Source organism: Dryobates pubescens, chromosome 8 (genome assembly GCF_014839835.1).
Source record: "Dryobates pubescens isolate bDryPub1 chromosome 8, bDryPub1.pri, whole genome shotgun sequence".
Lineage (NCBI taxonomy): Eukaryota > Metazoa > Chordata > Aves > Piciformes > Picidae > Dryobates > Dryobates pubescens.
The window spans coordinates 33,769,627-33,791,891 of record NC_071619.1 but is presented as its reverse complement, the minus strand read 5'-3'; the positions used below and the strand labels follow the sequence as shown (position 1 = coordinate 33,791,891).

The 22,265-nt window shown below is 43.2% G+C and overlaps 2 protein-coding genes across 4 annotated transcripts in view; one reads left to right on the top strand and one right to left on the bottom strand.

Moving 5' to 3' along the window:
• Nucleotides 1-22,265, bottom strand: part of CMSS1 (cms1 ribosomal small subunit homolog) — a 236,231-nt gene that overhangs the window by 66,718 nt on the left and 147,248 nt on the right. The gene's annotated exons all lie outside the window — the stretch shown is intronic.
• Nucleotides 1-22,265, top strand: part of FILIP1L (filamin A interacting protein 1 like) — a 189,959-nt gene that overhangs the window by 24,012 nt on the left and 143,682 nt on the right. For all 3 annotated transcript variants that reach the window (XM_054163936.1, XM_054163937.1, XM_054163938.1), the window contains exon 2: nt 12,805-12,947. In XM_054163936.1, coding sequence (XP_054019911.1) covers nt 12,896-12,947 — 52 coding nt within the window. In that variant the 5' untranslated portion in view covers nt 12,805-12,895. The remainder of the gene's footprint in view (nt 1-12,804; nt 12,948-22,265) is intronic.

The window sequence follows — 22,265 nt, the reverse complement described above, 5'->3', positions numbered from 1 at the left end:
TGAGTCCAACTGTTGACCTAAAACCATCGTGGCCATTAAACCATGTTCCCACATGTTATGTCCACACATTTGCTGAACACCTCCAGGAATGGTGACTCCACCACCTCCCTGGGCAGCCTGTTCCATGCCTGACCACTCTCTCAATAAAGAACATTTTCCTAATATCCAGCCTAAACTTCCCCTGGCACAATTCCAGTCTATTTCCTCTCATATTACCATTTGATACTTCAGAGAAGGTATGTTGGCAATTGGTATGCTCATGATTTCTATGATTTCAGTCGGATCTTGTCAGGAGAATTAGAAGAATTGGTCCAACCGGACAGCTGAAAAGAGGCAAGGCTGCTGCAGCTCCATGTTCCCAGGAGAAACCAGGAGCAAGGTGTAAAGTATGTTCTCAGTAATTAATTCACAGAATCAAGGTTGGAAAAGACCTTTGAGATCACCAAGTCCAACCTATCACCCAACACTATCTAATCAACTAAACCATGGCAAGTGCCTCATCCAGATTTTTCCCTACTCAAATTTGGATCTGCTGCATGTACCAGGATCAAAGAACCACTCATGGTAGAGCAGTGCAGCTCTCCTGCTGGAAGAACTCTCTATTCTCTTTATTGTTTTTTGTAACTCCTGCACTTGTGCCTGAAGAACAAAGTGTTTCCTTCTCATACTCAGATTGTCTCCATGCTTACACAGGGGAGACCACAGGGTTCATTGTGGCATGGACTGTTCCTGCTTAGCTGTAGGAGAGTTCAACTCTGCCAGCTAAACCCATTGGCTCCTCTTCAGCCCAGCAGTGTCCTGGCTTCACACAGCCTGCTCTCAGAAGCAAGCCCCCTCCCCCCCACACAGATAGCTGGGAAAACAACCCCAAAAAACCCCTCAGGGCTGAGATCAAGAGTTTGCTGAGAGGATAACTCTATGCAATTACTTTAGCAGAAGGTGTGTGAGATGTTTTTGCTTATTGAACTAAATACTGGCCTATCAAATTCATGCTTGGGTTTGTCAATAAATTATCCAAGAGGCATGGAACATCCTGAAAGTAGCCATATTAAGCATCTAGCAATCACTGAAAGTCAATAATTCCTATTTGAATATTATTTTAATCTCCATTCTTTCTCAACAACACAGGTTTCACAGTCTGCCCCTTTTCCACCCCTCCCACCTCATTTTCCCCCTTTTCCCCTTCAAACCCAGAGCACCTGGGCTCTGCTGGAGTCTCCTCCTACCCCAGGTGTGGCCACTTGGCCCTCCCCACCCACTCTCCTTTTTAATCTCCCCCAGGAAAGGGCAAAGCCCTAAGCTGAGCCCATCTGGGCTGGAGGATCCTCCTCTCATCACTGGTGAGTGCCCATGGTGCGCACTGGGTGATGGTGGTGGTGACAACAAAGGCCGGGGGGCCTGGTGGCCCCCTGGTTGTTAGGGCAATGATTTATGACTACTCCAATATCATCCACGGGTGCTGGCTGGACCTTCTTCCTGGGGCTGAGCTCTTTAGGTTGATGGCTGGACTCAAGGCCCTTAGATGCCTTTTCCAAACAAAACAATTCTATGACTCTATGATCTTTTAAAACGTTGTAAGGACACTGTTAGTTCCTCAAAGAGATGAGTTCATGCTAAGAATGGAAACCACCCAAAACCATCTTACTGTGTTTTGTAACTGAGTGACTCTTCCTGGGCCTGCTTTTTAAATGTAGTTGTCATCCTGAGGTTTTATGGTTGTTGCTTCCAAGGTCTCCTTATGAAATCAATTGCAATTCATTCAGAGCAATGCTTTCCCTTAGTTCTCATAATAGTGGCCCCAAAGTGAAATAATGTCAGGTTGTTCTTACTTCTCTTCAATACCATGCATTTTGGCCCTTACTGATATCAACCTCATAGGTAAGAAGATATCAATGTGTCAATTGTTTACCAGTATCACTAAGGTTGGAAGAGACCAACCTGTCACCACAGACCTCATGACTAAACCATGGCATCAAGTGCCACGTCCAAGCCCCTCTTGAACACTTCCAGGGATGGTGACTCCACCACCTCCCTGGGCAGCACATTCCAATGACTCTCGGTGAAGAACTTTCTCCTCACCTTGAGCCTAAACTTCCCCTGGTGCAGCTTGAGACTGTGTCCTCTTGTTCTGGTGCTGGTTGCTAGAGAGAAGAGACCAGCCCCTTCCTGGCTACAACCACCTTTCAGGTAGTTGTAGACAGCAAGAAGGTCTCCCCTGAGCCTCCTCTTCTCCAGGCTGAACAATCCCAGCTCCCTCAGCCTCTCCTCATAGGACTTGTGCTCAAGGCCTCTCACCAGCCTTGTTGCCCTTCTCTGGACACATTCAAGTGTCTCAATGCCCTTCTTAAAATGAGGGGCCCAGAACTGGACACAGTACTCAAGGTGTGGCCTAACCAATGCAGATTCATTTTCTGCATGTGAGAAGAGACTGACACATACACCCCTCCCCACCACCCCTCTCCTCTGACCTACTTTCAGGGAGTTGTAGAGGGCAATGAGGTTCTCCCCCTCAGCCTCCTCTTGTGAATGCTGAACAACCTCAGTTCCTTCAGCTGTTCCTCATAAGACTTGTTCTCCAGACCCTTCACTAGTTTTGTTGCCCTTCTTTGGACACGCTCCAGCACCTCAATGTTCTTCTTGTAGTGAGGGGTCCAAAGCTGAACACAGTACTCAAGGTATGGACTTACCAGTGATGAGTACAGGGGCATGATCATTTTTATACTCCTGCTGGTGACACTGATCCAGGCCATGAAGCTGTGGGCCTTCTTGGCCACCTGAGCACACTGCTGGCTCATGCAGTTGTCAGCCATCACCCCTAGGTCCTTCTCCACTGAGTATCTTCCCAGCCACTCTTCCCCAAGCCTGTAAGGTTGCATGTGGTTGTTGTGGTCCAGGTGCAGAACTCAACACTTGACCTTGTTGAATTCATACCATTGACCTCAGCACATCTATCCAGCCTGTCCAGATCTCTCTGGAGAGCCTTCCTAATGTAGCAGCATTATACTGCATTAGACCCATAGGCCCCAAGCACTAAGTTGTATTTGGTTAGCCTGCATGATGATGAGCCGCTGTAACCCGAGTCTCACAGAAGGAGGCAGTCCCAAGTCAGACAATTTGCAGCTTTTCCACCTCGTTTCTTAAACTGGGAAATTATGTAACCACATGACAGTACATAATTCTTTTGTTTTACATGCAGAGACTGCTGACAGCATACCCTTCGATAAATTTGAGTTCTGTATTTTCTATACCACTTAATATGATTATGTATCACTTAAGACACAGAAGACAAGGAAAGAAAACAGAGGCAATTAAGAAAGATCCCTCTCTCAACAAAAACATACTGAGTACTTGAAAACCTGTTTCATAAACTGTCAGGACTTGTAGTGATTAATATAAATTTCAAAACCATAAGCATTAAATAAATGCAGAAAAGCAATTAAAGGAAGGAGGTTATGAAAGCCTTTTACAGCAGCAATAAACTCCAAATCTTGGAAGACTTAAAATGGTCCAAGACCACATGGTTTTACCAAATGCAAGACCTGGCTTATAAACTACATGTAAATTAAGAACAAAACCCAATGGCAACAGATTGTATCTGCAATGAGAAATGGCTCGCCCAAGAAAAGGATGCCAACCCACCTGCATCCAGAGGTGACTGTGCTTGGGTTGATTCTTAATTCCATTCAAATGACATTTCAAATAAGTTGAATGATAGTTGATCATATTGATGCTCAGAATACCAATGTATCAAGTTTTGAGACCTCACTGGTTTGTACTTACCTATGGAAAACTAGTCTTCCATTAACCCCATGACACTTTAAAAGAAAGAAAGCAACCACTGTGAATAAGTGTGACCAAACCCACCAGCTCTCTCCTTTTCACATAGCTTTGGCTGGCAAAGTGTAAAGGGGTTATTACAGTCTTCTCTGCACATACAACTACTGAGGGATGACTTCAGGCTAGCAAGGTTAAAGAAACAAAATGCAGCATTTCAGTTTTTAGCTATTGTTAATTCATAGGCCCCTAAATATTATCCAGCATGGATTTAAACTAAATAGACAGGCAGGGGTTTTGTGTCCCATTCTCCCTTGATTAAATTTTAGAGACCCCATGAAAAGGACAGTGCCATCTACAATCCAACCTCTGGGTCCAACTGCTGAACTGAAAGGGACACCTGATTTTTTGTTATTCTAAGAAGCAGCATTGTGCAGAAGTAGATAGCGTTTCTGCATTTTAATTACATCCACTGCTACCAAACTTGATGAACTGGCATACAATTCTCTGCTGACTCAGCATCAGCCAAAGCTGTTCTGGTAACCATGGGCTGCTTTGCTTTTCACTGTTTCCTCCAAAGCTGATCCATATTTCCAGCAGTCTGCTGCACTTTGTTTCAAGGAAAGCTGCATTTTTTAATAGTGACAAAACTCAGCAACAAATTATTAGCTATAACTTTTATAGTTGATCTTTGTTAGACTCTCCATCACTTGAAGCCTTTAAATCAGTACTGAGGACCTCCTTAAAAGATAAGCTGTAGCTCAGCCAAGTTTATTGAGCTGTATAAAAACCTGCTAGATTAGGCTCTATGGTTTATGTTTATGTAAGATTGCAACCATGACATAATGTCTCCAACCTTAAGTATCCACTAAGCTATAAAACACCCAAAATACAAAGGCCCTAGGAGCTACTAACTCTAATGGACAAAGGTGGACATGTAAACCAGCTATATGACAAGTGAGAAATAATTGAGTGCAGTAACTCCAACAGGCTCAACTTTGGTGAGGTATGGAAAAATACTGCAAGCACTATTGTGCTGCAAATAAAATTTTATGTATTACAAGAGGACAAACACAACTACAGAACATATCTGTCTCACCAGCACCATGGCAACTATAAGAGAAAACACACACACTAACCTGAAATAGTAGCAACTTCATCCAATTAAGGACATTGCTTATAAGGGAACAAGCAAGAGCTGGCTGACCACGTATCCATAAAAGCTAGGAATGTTTTCTGTTGCCAGACAGTGTTTCAATGTCTTTACTATTTTTACAAAAGAAAAAAAACCCAAACAAACAAACCCCCTCTGGATTTGTCCCCAAGTTTGCAGTCCCTGAATGCATGAAGTTAACCAGCTGAAGAGATGCACGCTTTAGGGCCTTCTCCTATTCCATACTGTCATGTTTCCATTCACCTTTGAACCTGCTGATAAATACAGACTCCTTTAACCATACCCTGATCCCACAAGGCTGGTCTAATGCTCACACAAGCACCCCAATCCTTTCCCTCACTAAAGAGACAATGATCAGCTCACACAAATCAGCTGACAAATTCAAAATGAAATGGCTAAATCTGCCTGGTCAGAAATGAACTGGCATTTCAGTCCTGTATGCCCACTGAACAGCCTTCACATCACTATGATTCACCATTCCAACATGATTAATGCCAGTGAATTTGTAAGATATTCTACATGCAATTGGATAGAGCTGTAAGAATGGGTTTACAAGCTTGATTCAAGACACCTCTTTAAAAAAACTCTTATATGGTATGTTTTACACCTGTCTATCAGACATTGTCCCTTATTACTGTTGGCCAGTTTCAATAGAGAGAAGTCCTGAATACAGTAAGCTCCAAAAAATCTGTTGAGAAATCAATGCAAAGAAAGGAGATTAATTTCTTTTTCCCACACACTCTGATTATAAATAAATTAACTCTGCCACTATAAGACTTAATTGGTGGTACAGCACCAAGTTGCTGCTGACTAGATGTAGCAGCTACTGGCTATTGTCTAATGGGTTTCAATGGAAAGCACAGTACAAAGCTGAGGTTACTGCAGAGTTGGAGGTACTCAAGCAGAAAAGAATACACATTTAGTCATTAGTACTGCTCAGGCCACAAACAGTTTGGATTTGCTTGTTTCAACATAATGTATTTTTCTATTACCAAATTATAATATATGTACACTTATGAGTTTGCCACATCTAAGTGAAAAACCAAACCAGAAAAACTTGTCTAGAATGAAGTATTACCTTACCATCTCATACAACAAATCTAACCATAAGAGCCACAATCTTACTCACATACTGCATTGGGCATTTAACAGTGTCTAGAAAGCAAAAATTAGAGGGAGTTACATTTTTCCCCCCCCCCTTTAAAAAAAAGTGAAGAGGACACACAGAGACATCCCCCATATCTTTACAGTGACAAAGACAACAGTCTGATTTACGAGTACTTCATCAGATTAAAGTAGCAACTTCTGCAGCTCAGTGACCTGTTGGAGGCTATCCTTTCCAGTAACGCAAGCCTGCAAGCCACCAAATGGGAAGGAAGATATGGCAGAACAATAGGGCTTTCTTTGCATTTAATAACCAGCAGTAGCTAGGACTGCTATTCTCTGCCCTGCTCACTGACTTAAGAAGCTATTTAGATGTCTAGAACATCTTAGATAATTGTTGGACTTGATGATCTTGTAGGTCTTTTCCAACCATAGTGATTCTGTGATCTTGTTTCTTATGACTACTCGATCCAGTTCTCCAATCTGAAAGTCCTAATGACTGCTGCTCACTGAAGCATCCAGAATGGCACTTGCATATACTTTATAAAAATGTCATTTACTAGTAGAAGCTAAACTTATAAAGGTTGGGGGAGATAGCCTTAGGGTTTTCCCCTTCTGAGAGCCTGCAATTTTATGAGTGAACTTAAAGGACTGCCAGACTCCGAAAGCGACAGCACATTACCAAAAAATTTCCTATGAGTTTTGCAAATTTCAAGTCAGCCACATTTCACAACTGACATCAGGGCTTTTAATATCAGCCCTAATGAAATATAATTCTCCAATGACATAGCTGTGAAGTGCAGCATTTTCATTTCACTAGCTGGCAGAGACGTCCTGGCCTTTATTATTTCTTAACATAGAGCCAAACGTTTTCTAGGCCTGCACATACGTGTCTGAAGACGAAGCCTTTTCCTCGTATCTGCTGTAGACACCGAGACTGCAGGATGTTTGGCCTAAGAGAATGGGTCAGATGCATTTTCACACAACAGCTGTGGCCAAGTTAAAACACAAGAATATGAACACAGCATATAGCTTGCTTTCATCTTCTCCACAGTTTCAATTTCATTACATCTCTTTGGGTGGGACTGGATGGTTTGTGGATGGGGAGAGTTTTGCTGTTTAAAAAAAAATACTCCTACAATCAATGAAGAAATCCCAGCCACCATCAAAGCCCTGAAGGGAGCAGCAGGTAAATTGAGGATTAAAATCATAGTCACAGAATCACAGAACGGTAGGGGTTGAAAGTGACCTCTGGAGATCATCCAGTTCAACCCCCCTGCCAAAGCAGAATCACCTAAGGCAAGTTGCACAGGAACTTGTTCAGGCAGGTTTTGAAAGTCTCTAGAGAAGGAGACTCCATAACCTCTCTGGGAAGCCTGTTTCAGTGCTTCAGCACCCTCACATAGTTGATAGTGTTGTTTTTAAATATGGGTTTTGTTGAGGTCGCATTTCTTTGACTAGATGAGAGAATAGGATGTGTATTTTTAAAGTACATACACAGTTCAGGACAATCACAGAATCACCAAGGTTGGAAGAGACCTCAAAGATCATCAAGTCCAACCTGTCACCACAGACCTCATGACTAAACCATGGCACCAAGTGCCACATCCAATCTCCTCTTGAAAACTTCCAGGGATGGTGACTCCACCACCTCCCTGGGCAGCACATTCCAATGACTCTCGGTGAAGAACTTTCTCCTCACCTTGAGCCTAAACTTCCCCTGGCACAGCTTGAGACTGTGTCCTCTTGTTCTGGTGCTGGTTGCTTGAGAGAAGAGACCAACTCCCTCCTGGCCACAATCACCCTTCAGGTAGTTGTAGACAGCAAGAAGGTCTCCCCTGAGCCTCGTCTTCTCCAGGCTAAACAACCCCAGCTCCCTCAGCCTCTCCTCACAGGGCTGCGCTCGAGGCCTCTCCCCAGCCTTGTTGCCCTTCTCTGGACACGTTCAAGTGTCTCAATGTCCTTCTTAAACTGAGGGGCCCAGAACATCAATAAAAAACAGAAAGCTTCCCGTTGCAAATGGCTGAACTAAGTACATAACTAAGAAGAACTATTTCTTCACTAAACTCTGGCAATCAAAGCAGCAGGGTGAAAGAAAAAGCCAAACTTCCCCTTCCCTGAGGCCTACATGCTCGTGACTAAGATGATCCAACCTGATTTTCCTCTGTGACCAGGTGACCTGCCTGGTGGATGTGGGGAAGGCTGTGGATGTAGTCTATCTGCACTTCAGCAAGGCCTTTGACACCATCCCCCACAGCAAACTCCTGGCCAAGCTGTGAGCTCTTGGCTTGGACAGCAGCACTCTGTGCTGGGTTAGGAACTGGCTGGAGGGCCGAGCCCAGAGAGTGGTGGTGAATGGTGCCACTGCCAGCTGGCAGCCAGGCACTAGTGGTGTCCCCCAGGGATCAGTGCTGGGCTCCATCCTGTTCAATATCTTTACTGATGATCTGGATGAGGAGATAAGAGTCCAACATCAGTATATTTGCAGATCTCCAAGTGGTGATCACAAGCAACATCTCCATCAAGAGGCTGATTCGTATGTACACAGCTTTTGTGGGAGAAAGACTAAGACCCTGTATTTGGCACACTAAATTGAGAGGCAGAGAGAAAAGCCTCCAAAATCACATGGGACAGGTATCTGGTGAAAGTTAACATCAAGGTTCATTTGTGAAGTGTTGGCCCCCTGTAGAAATCGTGTGGTAACACCTTTTTGGATTCATAAAACATAAAAGCAGTACATCTTCCTGTTTGGAATGCACACTGATCAAGGTAACCCAGGAGCCATACCCTCTTTTCTGCATCTTTCTGAAATCCTCAAGGATTTTTTTAATGGGGTTCTGTAGTAACTGAACTGCAGTGTGAACACAGTTTGAATTCTTAGTGAAAAACAGATGCACTTCAGCTCTGTTTGAGGCTACAGCAGAACATAAAAAGAAGCCATGTTCAATTTTTTTCTGGTTTGGAGGTCATTGAGGAGCAAGAGAGTCTGCATAATACATTATGGTGTGGTTTGCAGTGGTAGAATTTATCTCTTTTGGTGCTACAGTTTGTTTCCAAAAAGATAGCTGTGCAGGATGAAGTAAGTGTTATCCTTCAGTTCCTCTAGACTGCTGACAAACATTAGACTGGCCTCCAAGGCTTATGGAATACAGAAGAGAAAATACAGTGCGTGACCTCTCAAAACTAGGCAAAACCTTTGGATCACTCTGGAGGATGCTCTGGGAAGAGGTGGAGGATAAATGGAGTCTGGCACTCTCTACCAGCTCCATGCAACCAAGTGTAAGCAACAACACATATCTTCCCACCTATGAAGGGGGTGTTTGAAGCTTGCAGGAGAAGACAGCATAGTAGATGAAAGACTGTCATGCATGGCTGCTCTCCACAGACCCATAAGATCACATTCAGGATTTGCTAACATGCTTGCTGGAGGGTTTGTTTCAGAATGGAGAGAATCAAAACCATGTAAGGATGGCAGGGTTTGACCCATCATAAATGCTGGTGCTTATAATGGAGAACAGAGTGTCACTGGATGCCTGTTGCAGACGCTAATGGTTTGCTTTTCATAATGTCACGTAATGATGCTTTGTACTGAGACTTCATACAGCAGTTCCTTAAATTAAGTAACAGCATTTTCTACTAGTGAGAAATGGTCTGCATGGGCCATACCCAGTCAGCTATTGTCCCACCAATCATATATTTCCATAATCATTTACTAACATTTGTTTTAAGGCACTGCTGTTTCTTAAGCCCTCTCTTGGTTCCATCAGAGGATCACGCAAGCCTGAAACCAAAAAACTACTCTTCTCCAAGGACAATATCCCTTTCATCAGACACTGAAGCAATGCATGGCTTAGGAAAGGGAAAAGCTAGTTAACTAGTTGCTAAAACCATCTAGAGTCCTTGTCTGTGAACTCAAAAAATACTATTTCTCACAGAGCTCTCGAGTCCTAATAGGCAAAGTATTAAAACTTTTACATCTTCCACCCACACAAATGCAGCAGCCCCCTCCTAACCCTCACAACTTCCAGCCTCAAATATCCTGGCAGAAAATGATCAGACAAAATAGGTGACTTATGTTTTTATTGGTTCCTCCAGACTATGACGACATTTCCTCAAACACCGAGCCAGGAAACTATTAATGTCTCTGAAAAAGTGGAAAGGGTCAGGATATTTAAAAGGGCATGTGTTTGCTCCAAAGCCTTTGTTGCAGATGTATAGGGCCACTTAAGATTTGATTAGTAAAACCAAACATATTTAGTGTTCACACAGTCTTTCCAGCTTTAAGGTATATTATGAATGTATTTGTAACACCTCTGTGTTAAGGAAAGATTACCCCTCTGCACCTTTCTGAGTGAAATCAGAAGGTCAATCAGCTTACCTAAGGTTTTGTAAAGTAGCATATCAAACCCACAGACAGAATTCCCCACAGATGTGTATGTGCTCCCAGTCTCATCAATATTAAAAAAGAAAGAGCAGGAAGATTTCCCAGATTTATCTTGGCTGCAGTGGCCTGCATTTAGCAGCACAGGTCACCTCGGGCATTGGCAGATGTGTTTTGTATACAAGCACTAAACCAAACCAATTGGTACTCTTAACAGGAGCACAGCATGCTGCATGCAGGAAAGAAAGAGGCTCCACAAAACCTAATTTCCTAGCACATACTACACGCATGTAACTGTTTTCCCCCCCAGCTCCTTTGTCAGCAGATCTGACAATTATCAAGGGGGACATAAAGGACTTTCACAAAAGCCTCAGAAGTAAGGGTGCTCCAAAGGCATCACAACTTGATTCATGGCCTGATTAATTTCACCCACAAACCCAGTTCTGATCCTGACTGCACTAGAGCATGCAGGAAGGTCAGTTCCCTAACCCAGGCTGGCAAAGGAGATTTAAACCAAATCCGCCTACAGTGTATACAGACAGTAAGATGCACTTTACACATAAGAGATTGCTGAAGCATCCTAAAAGAGTTCAAATCAGTCTGAGCTTACTGACTCAAGAACCTCCCTCATCAGTTATATCTCAAACGATCACAACCCGGTGGAGGCGCAAGTCCCTCTATTGCACAGTGCCATCTCCTGGGCAAGCAAGACTGGAAAAAACCCCCTTGCATCTCCATTCTTTCACAACATCCCAAGTTTTAGCATCATCTCCTGTGTGCTGGTAGGCTATGCCTTACCTCTCTTCTCAGAAGGTAGGCCATGAACTCACGGAGAGAAGAGCAGATTGTTTACAGCTTCCACCATGAAACGTGAGACTCTGCAGCAAACTGGGTGCTGCACAAACCCACAGGCTTAAGTTCACTCTGGGTTGCTGGCTAATCACAAAGTAGCAATCAGGGTTTCCTTTCACCATCCAAACAGGAAATGGGAGTGGAGGAAGTGAAAGCTTAATAATTTCTTGCATGTTAACAACTACATGAGCCACTCCAATAAAAAAGTTTTGCTAAGTGAACTTAAACCTAGGATATTCGTATCTAGTTCTGGGCTCCACAGTTCAAGAGGGACAAGGAAACAGCGCAGAGAGTCCAATGGAGGCTACAAGGATGATTAAGGGACTGGAACACCCCTTAATGAGAAAAGGCTGAGAGACCTGGGGCTGTTCAGCCTGGAGAAGAGAAGGCTGAGAGGGGTTCTGACCAGTGTTTACAAACATCTTAAGGGTGGGTGTCAAGAAGAAGGGGCCAGTCTCTTTTCACTGGTGCCTAGGGATAGGATGAGGTGAAATGGATACAAACTGGAACACTGGAAGTTCCAGCTGAACACAAGGGAAAACTTCTTCGCTGTGAGGCTGCCAGAGCACTGGAACAGGCTGTCCAGAGAGGTCATGGAGCCTGTATCTCTGGAGACTTTCAAAACTTGTCTGGACACCCTCCTGTGTGGCCTGCCCTAGGTGATCCTGCTTTGGCAGGGGTGTTGGACTCAATGGTTTGCAGAGGTCCCTAACAACCCGTACAATTCTGATTCTATGACACTGTCTGCCCCGATGGCAAGTGATTATCTTCTAAAACCAAGCTGCACATCTTGGAAAGAAAACAGACACAAACATTTCATTCAGCATAGCTTAACTGCCAGGATAATAGGACCTCAAGCTGTGAACTGAAGTTGAGGAGCTCACCTTACTATGATCACAAATCTTGAGATAACGACCCCCAAATGAAACCAGAGGTGGTAATCCTGGCATTTCTCTTGACATATTCAGTGAAAAAACAATAGGCAATCCCAGTTCCAGTGCAGCAATTACCAGAAAGTGCTGTCTGCCATAAACCACCTCAATGCGCTTGTAACACTACGCAAATGGCTGGAAGTACAGACCTCGCCTTGACAGTCAGAACAACAAAACCAGAGGAGAAAGTCAGTTTTGCACATGATTTTTCAGCCTGTATCTGCCAGGGTCAAATGGTTTTCACAGTAGGCATTCCCTGCTTCCGAGGCAACAGGAAGTTGATCAGTTATTTAAGCAACCTGGGGTTTAGACCACTCATTAGCAAGAATGGTCCAGGAAAAGAGTTTTGAAAGCTGAAAAACAATGACTGTACCACACTGCTGGGTTTGGTGCTTGCTGGGTTTTATGATTGCTTCTTTTATTTTAAGACTTAATCACAGGTAGGTATTAGCTTTTTCACTGGAAACACTGATACTATATCCAAAGGGCTTGCACTGCTGCCTTGTACTCCAAGACTCTCAGTATCAACTATGTCCAAGCATTTACTTCTGTGGAGTCATTACCTATCTCATTCACTTCTCTCTTAGGATGTTTGTATCCAGGGCAGCAATATCACTTCCAACTACGTGAGACGGACCATGATGACTTTGCAGGACTGTCACCTGCTCCGTTCCCAAAATGACACGATCTGCCAGCACATTCAGGTTTCCAGCCTATGATGTTCCAGCAGGTCAGTTAATCTTCATTTACCTTGTACAGTACCAAATACTTTTCCTTAAGCCAGAGATTTTCAGTTTTCCTTCCCTCGCCTCCCAATAAGCTAGGTGAGAGTTTCCAGACAAAGTCACCTTGTTAAGGAGTGCTGAAGAGTTTGTGCCTGATTAGCAGCTACAACTGCACCAATAATCCACTGCTGAAAAGCTGAGGAGGAATGTGCTTGACAATTCTCACTCAGGAACAAACTATGACCCGTGTCCTCCTTGCCACATATTCACAGAACATCCAAGCACAGATGTTCTATTCACCTAAACCTAAAGGAAGATACAGTTGTGACCAGTTTTCTCTGGACCTGACAGCAGGTAGCTGTTAAATAATACTGAGAATGATTTCACCATGAGATGCTTATACTGGATCATGCCCAAACATTTTAATATATTGCATATATTACTATGTTGCTGCAGTTGCTGTCTCAAAGCAAAGCAAGAACTTTGACAAATATATGCATGAGATCATCCGGATGAGGAGACTGTGTGTTTGTAGAGGTGTGGTAATACTCAACAATGTGATTATCTTTCTCAGTCTGGCTTCCAAAATAAAGATTTTCTTGGATGACAAACTCAGGGGTTCCCAGAGTTTTGTCCATGGAGGGAAACTTAGTGTGTGGGATATCAGGCTAGGGGCTGCGTAACACAAATCAGTCTGCATGGCAGCCCAGAGCAGCCACAATTTCAAAAGCCCTCAGAGGGTTCTACTTAGCAGATTTCTAGGTCAGTCTCTGGGAACCCCTGAGTGAGATACTGAATTCTTCTGAGGAATATAAAATGACCTTTGTGAGATTTTTCCCTCCTTGAAGATGTATTTCTGGAGGTTTCCTTTTTTGTGATGACTGCTGGACTCTGTATTACACAAGCAGAAGACTGGCAAGGCAAGAGCAGACATGCTAACCTTTCCATTTATTATGTACTTGCAAATGCTTGTAAGCTCCAAACAAGTGACATGTTTTATTGTGAAGGCCTCCAGCTCTAGAAGGAGCTCATGTTATATTCAGATGGTGGTGGATGGGAAGAGCCCCTTTACTGCTTAAATCTTCAGCAAATTAAACAAAACCAAACAAGTTTCTTTTACAGTTTATTTTTATAGTCTGAAGGCTTGGGAAGGTAGCAATAACTTTCAGTATTCTCTAGGATTCTACTCTCATTTTGGTCTTGTTATTTGCCTGATGTGGCTTCTCTGTGCCATAAACATATGCAAGGAAGAAATATTTCTGGCCTTGCATTATCTCTGCAAGCAAGGAGCCTACAAAGGGAGAAATAACAGCTGTGGAGATACACTACCCAAAAGGAAATTAGTAGAGGTGACAACTGCAAACTGCACCTAAGATTTGGGCATGCAACTGTGCCAGTTAGATGAAAACTCAGTGATGGAAAAGTAGGATACAGCAGCTGTAGGCTTACAGGTGTTCTCCTGCACTTACACTTTCTATGCCTATTTCAAATGGCCTCTCTTTCCTAGCTGCACACAGATCCACCAAATAAGAGATGTGAGCAAGTTGCTCTCCAGTTTGCAGGAAGGCTAGCTCAGCTGGCATGCATGTGTTTGCTTTTAATAAGGCTGCAGCTTAGTTTATTTCATGAAAATTAATAGAGAATATCTACCTTAATCTTTAGGCACAAGCAGGTTTAACAGAGAATTCCCTTCCACCAACAGAAACTACTTGAGGAACAAACTCTTAAGTCTTTCTCAGCAAACCTTCTGCCTTTCAGTTTGGATGTTTTGAGGGGAAAAGCCACCAGTGAAATGAAGTAGCAAACAGACAAATATCAATGCTATGTGGGGTGACCTAGCATCAGCGTCATGCTCCCCCAAGACGCAAAGGACTCCATCAAGGTGCGAGCTCCAGTCCTGAGCAAAACATTTGTCTCTGTTGTCTGGCAGCTGTGCTAATGAACATGCCAAGTTCTGGGCAGAAAAGCACATGTTGGGTCACGCACTCCTGTCATGCTGGATCACAGGGTACCACCTGTGGTTGGAGGACTGCATAACAAACAGTGCACCCTTGTTAGACGGTCTTCTGTCAGTAGCAGGCATGACTAGCTCACAGAGATCTGGCTTAATTGGAGCAGCCTCCTTTTTCCTCCCCATCCCACATGACAGGTGTGGCTGGTTGAGAAACCAAGGTTCATGATGACCCAAGTACCTGTCCTGACTCCTCACTGTAGAAAAGCAGTCACCCCTGTTGCAAAATGGGTGTGATCCAGGTTAAGGTGGGGGAGAAAGTGAGGCTGAAGCCTCATGTGATTGTTTAGTCTGAGGAGGAGGAAGCCGAGGGGAGACCTCATTGCTCTCTACAACTACCTGAAAGAAGGTCATAGTGGGGTGGGGGTAAGCCTCTTCTACCTAGTATCAAGTGATAGAATTAGAGGAAATGGTCTCAAATTGCACCAGGTGAGGTTTGGGTTGGATATGAGGCATTGGAACAGGCTCCCCAGGGAGGTGGTGGAGTCACTGTCCCATGAGGTGTTCAAGAAACCTGGGGAGATGGCATTTGGGCCATGGTGGTGTTGACAGTTGGACTCTATGATCTCAGAAGTCTTTTCCAACCAAAACAATTCTACGACTCCATGATTCATGTTCACTGCAAGCACTCTGCCAGCTCTGGTCACCGAGTCAGAAAGGTGCCTAGTTCACATGAGATGGAAAGGCCCAAGAACTGTCCCCTGCTTTTAGCTGGAGACCAGAGAGTAAGGACATACAGAAAGTCCCACAGCTGTGACAAAGGTTCTGTTGTGCAGCAGGTTTTCTAAGCTGCAACCAGCCAAGAAGGCTACGTCTGATGTCTGGTCTGTTTAAGAAATAGAGCCTGACTGTTCCTTGTGTTTTATCTCATTCTGATCAGAGCTGAACAATCCAGTCAGTCCATTGTTCCTACCACATGGTAAGTAACTAGGTACATGTAAACAAAACAATTAGGCTCCAGAAGGAACTGCTTGCCATTCAAAGCCGAACTAAACATTGCAGTTTGTTTCATGATTCCAAATATGGTAAGTTACTGACAGTTAACTATGACTGGTTTATTTGCTGCACAGAAAGAGTAAGTAGAACAGGCAGCACAAACTGGAGAATCACATTTCTTCCTCTTTGCCCTGTCAATAACCATCTCTTGACTCTTCTGGTCTTGCTGCCTCTCACTGAGTATCACCTTAGCATAACTAACTCATGACAATGAACATAGTAGAGAAATAAGCTTCATATGCTGGCACAGCTGGCTCCAAACCCCTCTTGCTCTTCAGTAAAGCTACCAGGTACTATCACCATCCTCCAGAAGAACACCTCTAAGCTGTTAAGGCTTTAACACATTTGGCAGTCAGATAATTCATCAGGGAATAGCACTGTGCACAAATACACACCAACTCATTATTTTTATACTACTTGTATTCCTGTTGCATCTGAAAACCCTAATCTGATTCAGAGGGTCAACTTGCTGGATGCAGAATATGCATAGAGGAAGAAAAAAATCCCATCCCAAATGTCTACAAGATGAGAATCCCAGATACAAATATCCAACTCTGCTAATTTGTGCACATGTTGAGCTTTGCAGGTTGAATACTCCTATTTTAAATACTCATAGAATGTAGGATTCTTGAATAGACATGGCAGGGAGAAAGGAAAGAAAAATCCCTACAGACAAAATGTGGAAAAAGCCATAATTAAATATATGTAGAGGGGCTAACAAAAGCAAAAGTAAAAATGCATCCTGTTACAGCACCCACTGGGATTTTCACTTTTATATTTTCAATGCAAATGCTTTGCTCCTTTGCAAAGATTTAGCAGCTATTCCCAGGTGGGAGAAGGACACAACACCACTGACCTGCACTGCAGCTTTCCTCCTATGTCTGTTACTGTGAGCCAGAAGCAAATGAACTGAAGGCTGAGGGAGGAAAACTGGGAGTAGAGTTGGGAAAGGACATAGGTGGCTGGGGGCTGAGCCCTGACTTAGAGAGGTCTCAGCACACCAAGCCAGGAAAGCTCTGATGGCAGCTCCCAGGGTAAGCTCACAAGTTTCACACTGGGAGTTAATACCACAGTTAATACCACATAGGGTGGATCTCCCTATTCCTGCTAGCCACGCTCTCCCAGCCAACTACGTGGGATCTATGCTTGTATTGCCTAGAAACATCCCAATTTCCTGATGAAGTCACTGGATAAATGGCAAGTTTTGAAATACTGCTAGGCAAAGGTTAAGACAATAAACTCTGGTCTATTTACTGCAGTGCTGGAGCACACGTCTTCACCTCTGCTGAAGACTGAATGACACCACTGTGCAACACACTGGCAAGGACAGCTCTCGGGAGGCTCAAATGACCTGTTATGGTGCTGATATCCAAGAGACACATAGCTATGGGAGAGAAGGACATAGGCTGTGCAGGCACTTCCTCCAGGAGGTGGTGGAGTCACCATCATTGGAGGTATTCAGGAGGAGACTTGATGGGGTGCTTGGTGCCATGGTTTAGTTGATTAGGTGGTGTTGGATGATAGGTTGGACGCAATGATCTCGAAGGTCTCTTCCAACCTGGTCTGGTCTGGTCTGGTCTGGTCTATTCTATTCTGTTCTAACAGAAGCATCACAACTTGCACCAAAAAAAAAGGGGGCAAAACTGTCCAATTTGGTTTCTGTTTCTTAATCCTGCATGCCAGAATGGGAGAGGAGGGGGGACCAAGACAAAAAGGATAGAAATAATCTTAAATTTCTTCCTGAGCTTCACCCAACATCATAAGTATTGTTAGCAGATTATTACCTTCTGTGTTCCTTTCAAATACTTATGGACATACCTTCAAAACTGCCAATGTAAAAAGGAGGATCATTGAGCATCCTATATAGGACACAACAGAAACACACAGAAAAATAGTCACTTCATTTTGAATCAAGAGAAGTCTCTGTCGAGTGCTGCTTGTCCATGGGTCAGGTTTTTACCCTTTGCCCACTGAAGTCAATCCAGCAGAAACAAAAAGCTTTAGAACCCCTTCTCAGAACATATCTCAGGGTATGATATGGTGGGAAGGGATGCAGGCCTGGACTAGGGCTGGTTTGGAGACACCCAGGGGCCTGGAGAGTTTGGCACTCGTCGCATGGGAAGACCAAGTTAAGCCAGAGGAGTCAAAACTGTGAAGAGCTGTTCTGCAGATTGTTTAAACAAGCTAGGATCTGGGCATCCTGTTTCTCACAGCACCAACCTCATAACAGATGCCTTCTGCCAAAGTACAAATTTCCCATTGAACCTACCATGCTGTTGACAAATATCCCCCCCCAAAGAAAATACAGGGAAGAATTAGCCTGCTAAGGGGCATTATTTTCAGTTAGCAGCTTAAGGAATAAAATGGTTTTACTTTAGAGGAATTAAAATATTTAAGAATAATTTTATGTCAGAAGTTGAGTACAGGAGCCCTGTTTCAGGTAACATCTGAGCCCACAGCTTCTCCTAGACTGGAGGTCTGACACATCAAGGCAGCAGGTCTGATTTCCAATGCTGTCTGTATTTACAACTACACTTAGTGCCAAGGGAAAAACACAGAATTGCAGAACAGTAGGGGCTGGGAGGGACCTTTGGAGATCATCAAGTCCAATTCCCCTGCCAAAGCTGGGCTGCACAGGAATATGCCCAGGTGGCTTTTGAAAGTTTCCAGAGAATGGGCCTCCGCAGCCACTCTGGGCAGCCTGTTCCAGGCCTCCTAACATCTTAAGTTCTTTTGTCATTCTGTGTTTTCCCTTTAAAAAAAAAAGTTTTCCTCCCCTTTCTTTACTGCCTGAGAGACACAAACATGCACAGGATTTACATAACCATAGAACAGAATGAGTTGGAAGGGACCTTAAAGATCATCTCGTTCCAGCCCCAGTGCCCCATGGGCAGGGACACCTCCCAGTACACCAAGTTGCTCAAAGCTTCATCCAGCCTGGTCCTAAACACTTCCAGGAATATGAAGTCCACAAGTTCCAGTGTCTCACCACCCTCAGAATAAAGAACTTCTTCCCAATGTCTAATCTAAACCTACTGTCCTCTACTTTCAAACCATTGCCCCTTGTCCTGTAACCACAAGCCCTTATATAAAATCCTCCAGCTTTCCTGCAGGCTCCCTTCAGGTACTGGAAGGCCCCTATTAAGATCTTCCTGGAGCCTTCTCTTCTCCAGACTGAAAAGACACAAATCCCTAAGCCTGTCTTCATAGGAGTGGTGCTCCAGCCCTCTGATCATCTTTGTGGCCCTCCTCTGGACCCTCACCAACAGATTTGCTTATCTAGCTATGCATACACAGCAATAGCAGAGGATATGCTTGAAGAATGCCTGAATTATCATTTTAAAAGAAAAAAATGGACCTTTTTTTTTTCTTATATCCTCTCAAGTAGTCACAGGGATATGCAAAAATCATTAAGGCAGAAGTATGAACTTGAAATTGATGATATGCCTTAGTCCATTACATCTGAGGAAGTGTTGTTACAGGGAATGCTAATAAGAGCCTTTTGATACGGGCCACAGGACTGGCTAACACGAGTTTCACTGCTCACTGTGGCATATTTTTCCTATTATGTAATGCCTCTTGTAGGTATTTTAATGATACAGAGCTGAAAGCCATCAGGAAAGGCTTTCACAGGGGACTGCACAAAGAAAGTTGATACAATGATAAAGAGAGAAAGCACTTGATTGTTTTTCCTTACACTCTTTTGGACCTTTTCGGTGACTGTCAAATCAGGACATTCTTATCAGAACTCCTAACCTCACCTGGCACCTCTGTGATGCCATTTGTCAGATCTGATTCAGACAAGAGCTGCTGGGACAAGGGCTGCAATCTCATCACTTGTGCAAGGTCACAAAATTAGAAGACTGGCAGTGGGGGAGGTCTCTGACAGGTCGCTTCACATCATTACATGCTCTATAAGCACAATCGTTTGCAGGAAGATTTCTTTCAGCACACCAGATTCCAAAATCATTAGAAAACAGCCTGACTAGCTGAGGTAATTACAGGGGAACCTCTCAAAATATGAAACCATATTAGGTAGCCTTTTATTGACTATGCCTAATTTCAAGTTTATATATCAATGGGGCAGACTTGCAGGAACCTTCGTGAATGCAGTGTAATCAAGCTTTTATTAAAACTAGTCAGACATTTTCACCAAAGCCAAGACTTCATGAGGAGCCTTTCTCTGGTAACCCTGTTTAACTTTCTACATTTACAGATCTCTGTCACAATTACCTCTTAAAGATCTCAGCTTGAATTAACTGATACCTTCCAGGGGGCTATTTGTCACCAAGGAAAAGTACACACTAATTGGGACAGTTTAGAGTATTTTGATGTTACTCCTTTCCTTTTGAGAAATTCCCATTGTGCTGACAATGAGAAACAGATGAAAAAGAACTGCTTCCAATTCCAACCTCAGATACTTTAATTGTGTTAAATAATAATTTCATTATTAGAAGGAGTAGAGTGTAATGCAAATGAAAGTTCAGAAAGTAAACAGTTTTAACATCTCAAAATCCCTTCTGTCACTGGAAGACTGCAGAGGTCTAAGACCCCACACCAAGTGGAATTTTAATACAATAAACTGGATTTATTATTAAAAACTAATGTGAAATTAAATGGCTGAGCACTAGTTCAAAGCAGCTGGCTATACAGTTACTCTACCAGTTTATTTAGAATAGAATAGAATAGAATAGAATAGACCATTTGTAAACCTATTTCCTGGGCAAACACTCTGACTTCAATACAATATCATTACAAAGTGCTGAACTGCATGTAGAAATCTATCTGTCACTTCTTTGCAATGAAGAGAAGCATAATCACACCGTGCAAAATAGAATTTTGGCATCCTGTACACCTCCATGAAGAAACCACCACAATTTGTCTAAAATTGTGGTATTTTTAAAATGCAATACATCATGTTTTGGGGAACAAAATATTTGCATCTTGCAGAGGGACAGAAAAGGCAGTTCAACTCTGCTTGTCCTTAAAAACAAATGTCACAAAATGGGGTGGGGGGAATAATCCACCAGATGCTCATTAAAACTCATTGAACCAAATGAAACATTCAACTACAAGCCCCAGTCCATTTGGGTACCTGGTCACTTTTCACAAGGCAAACACAGTGTGCAAGGTGTAGAATGAAGGTATAAGAAGTTTCACGTTGTCCCATACAGTGGAAAAGGAACAAGAACTAGCAGCAAAACTATTTTTTCATAGCAGGCACTTATACTCATTGGTTCCAGATGATTCCTCTCCTTGGTTTCCCTCTTTAGTGCCTTCTGGGCCACTAGAAAGGCAAGTTGCTTCAAGTAAAGATCTCAATAAGGTCATCCCAAACAAAGACAGCAACAAAGATGACAGAAAATCAAATATGAAAGAAGGACATAAAAAAGAAGATGAGCCTGGAGTAGTTGCTAGAATAAAGGAAGCATGACTGAGACTAGGCAGACAATAGGAGATCAGAGAAAGAAATGCTGATAGATGAGCATCAAGCTGAGCAGTGAAAGCTAAAAAGGAAAATTCACTATTGCTCTCCCCTGGAAGAGAAAAGTAAAGAAGAAGAACTTGTGAAAGAACATAACTGTCATTATAATATTAGCCATGCCGAACTTCACAGTCCCTTAAAAGAGGCAAAATTGGTGTCTAAGACAAGAAATGATCAGGAAGCATGCACTATTTATCTGGCAGCACATCCTGAGCCAGGACATAGGATTAAATGACAGAATCCTGTCCTCATTTAAATGTAATCAAAGAAGTTGGAAAGGAGGAAAAAGCTGAAGATGTTGTTAGCATAAGGGAGGAGAATGCAGAGCTCCTATTGCATGTAGGCAACTAACACAAACACAAAGATAAGTCTAAACTTGAGACACTGCAATAGCTCTGTGGTGGTTGGGTATGGGAGCAGCCCATCTGTGACTACAAGAATACAGTACAGTTCATTAGCCCATGACCTAACAACTAATAATCCTCACTCAGCAAGACTGACTCTCAGTAGCAAATATATAGTGTCAGAGTTTGGGGAACGAAGTGCTGGTGTGTGTGTGTGAATGTAGAGAACCTCAAGTCTGCAACCTAAAATCCTTGTCATACTTTCTGCAGACTTTTTTTCCCCCCCTAGTGTAAAAAGTGTATCTATCTAGGCATTAAAACAAGATTATCATTTAAAGTCAAATTAGTACTACTACAAATTCTGGATCAATGTGCTTCAAAGTTGTTTGTTCTTTCTGTTCACTTACTCCTTCTCCATGCAACTACGCAAGGCCTAACACAGTGGGTTTGGTGTCACAGAAAGCCACACAGTGGGAGCTTGTCTCAA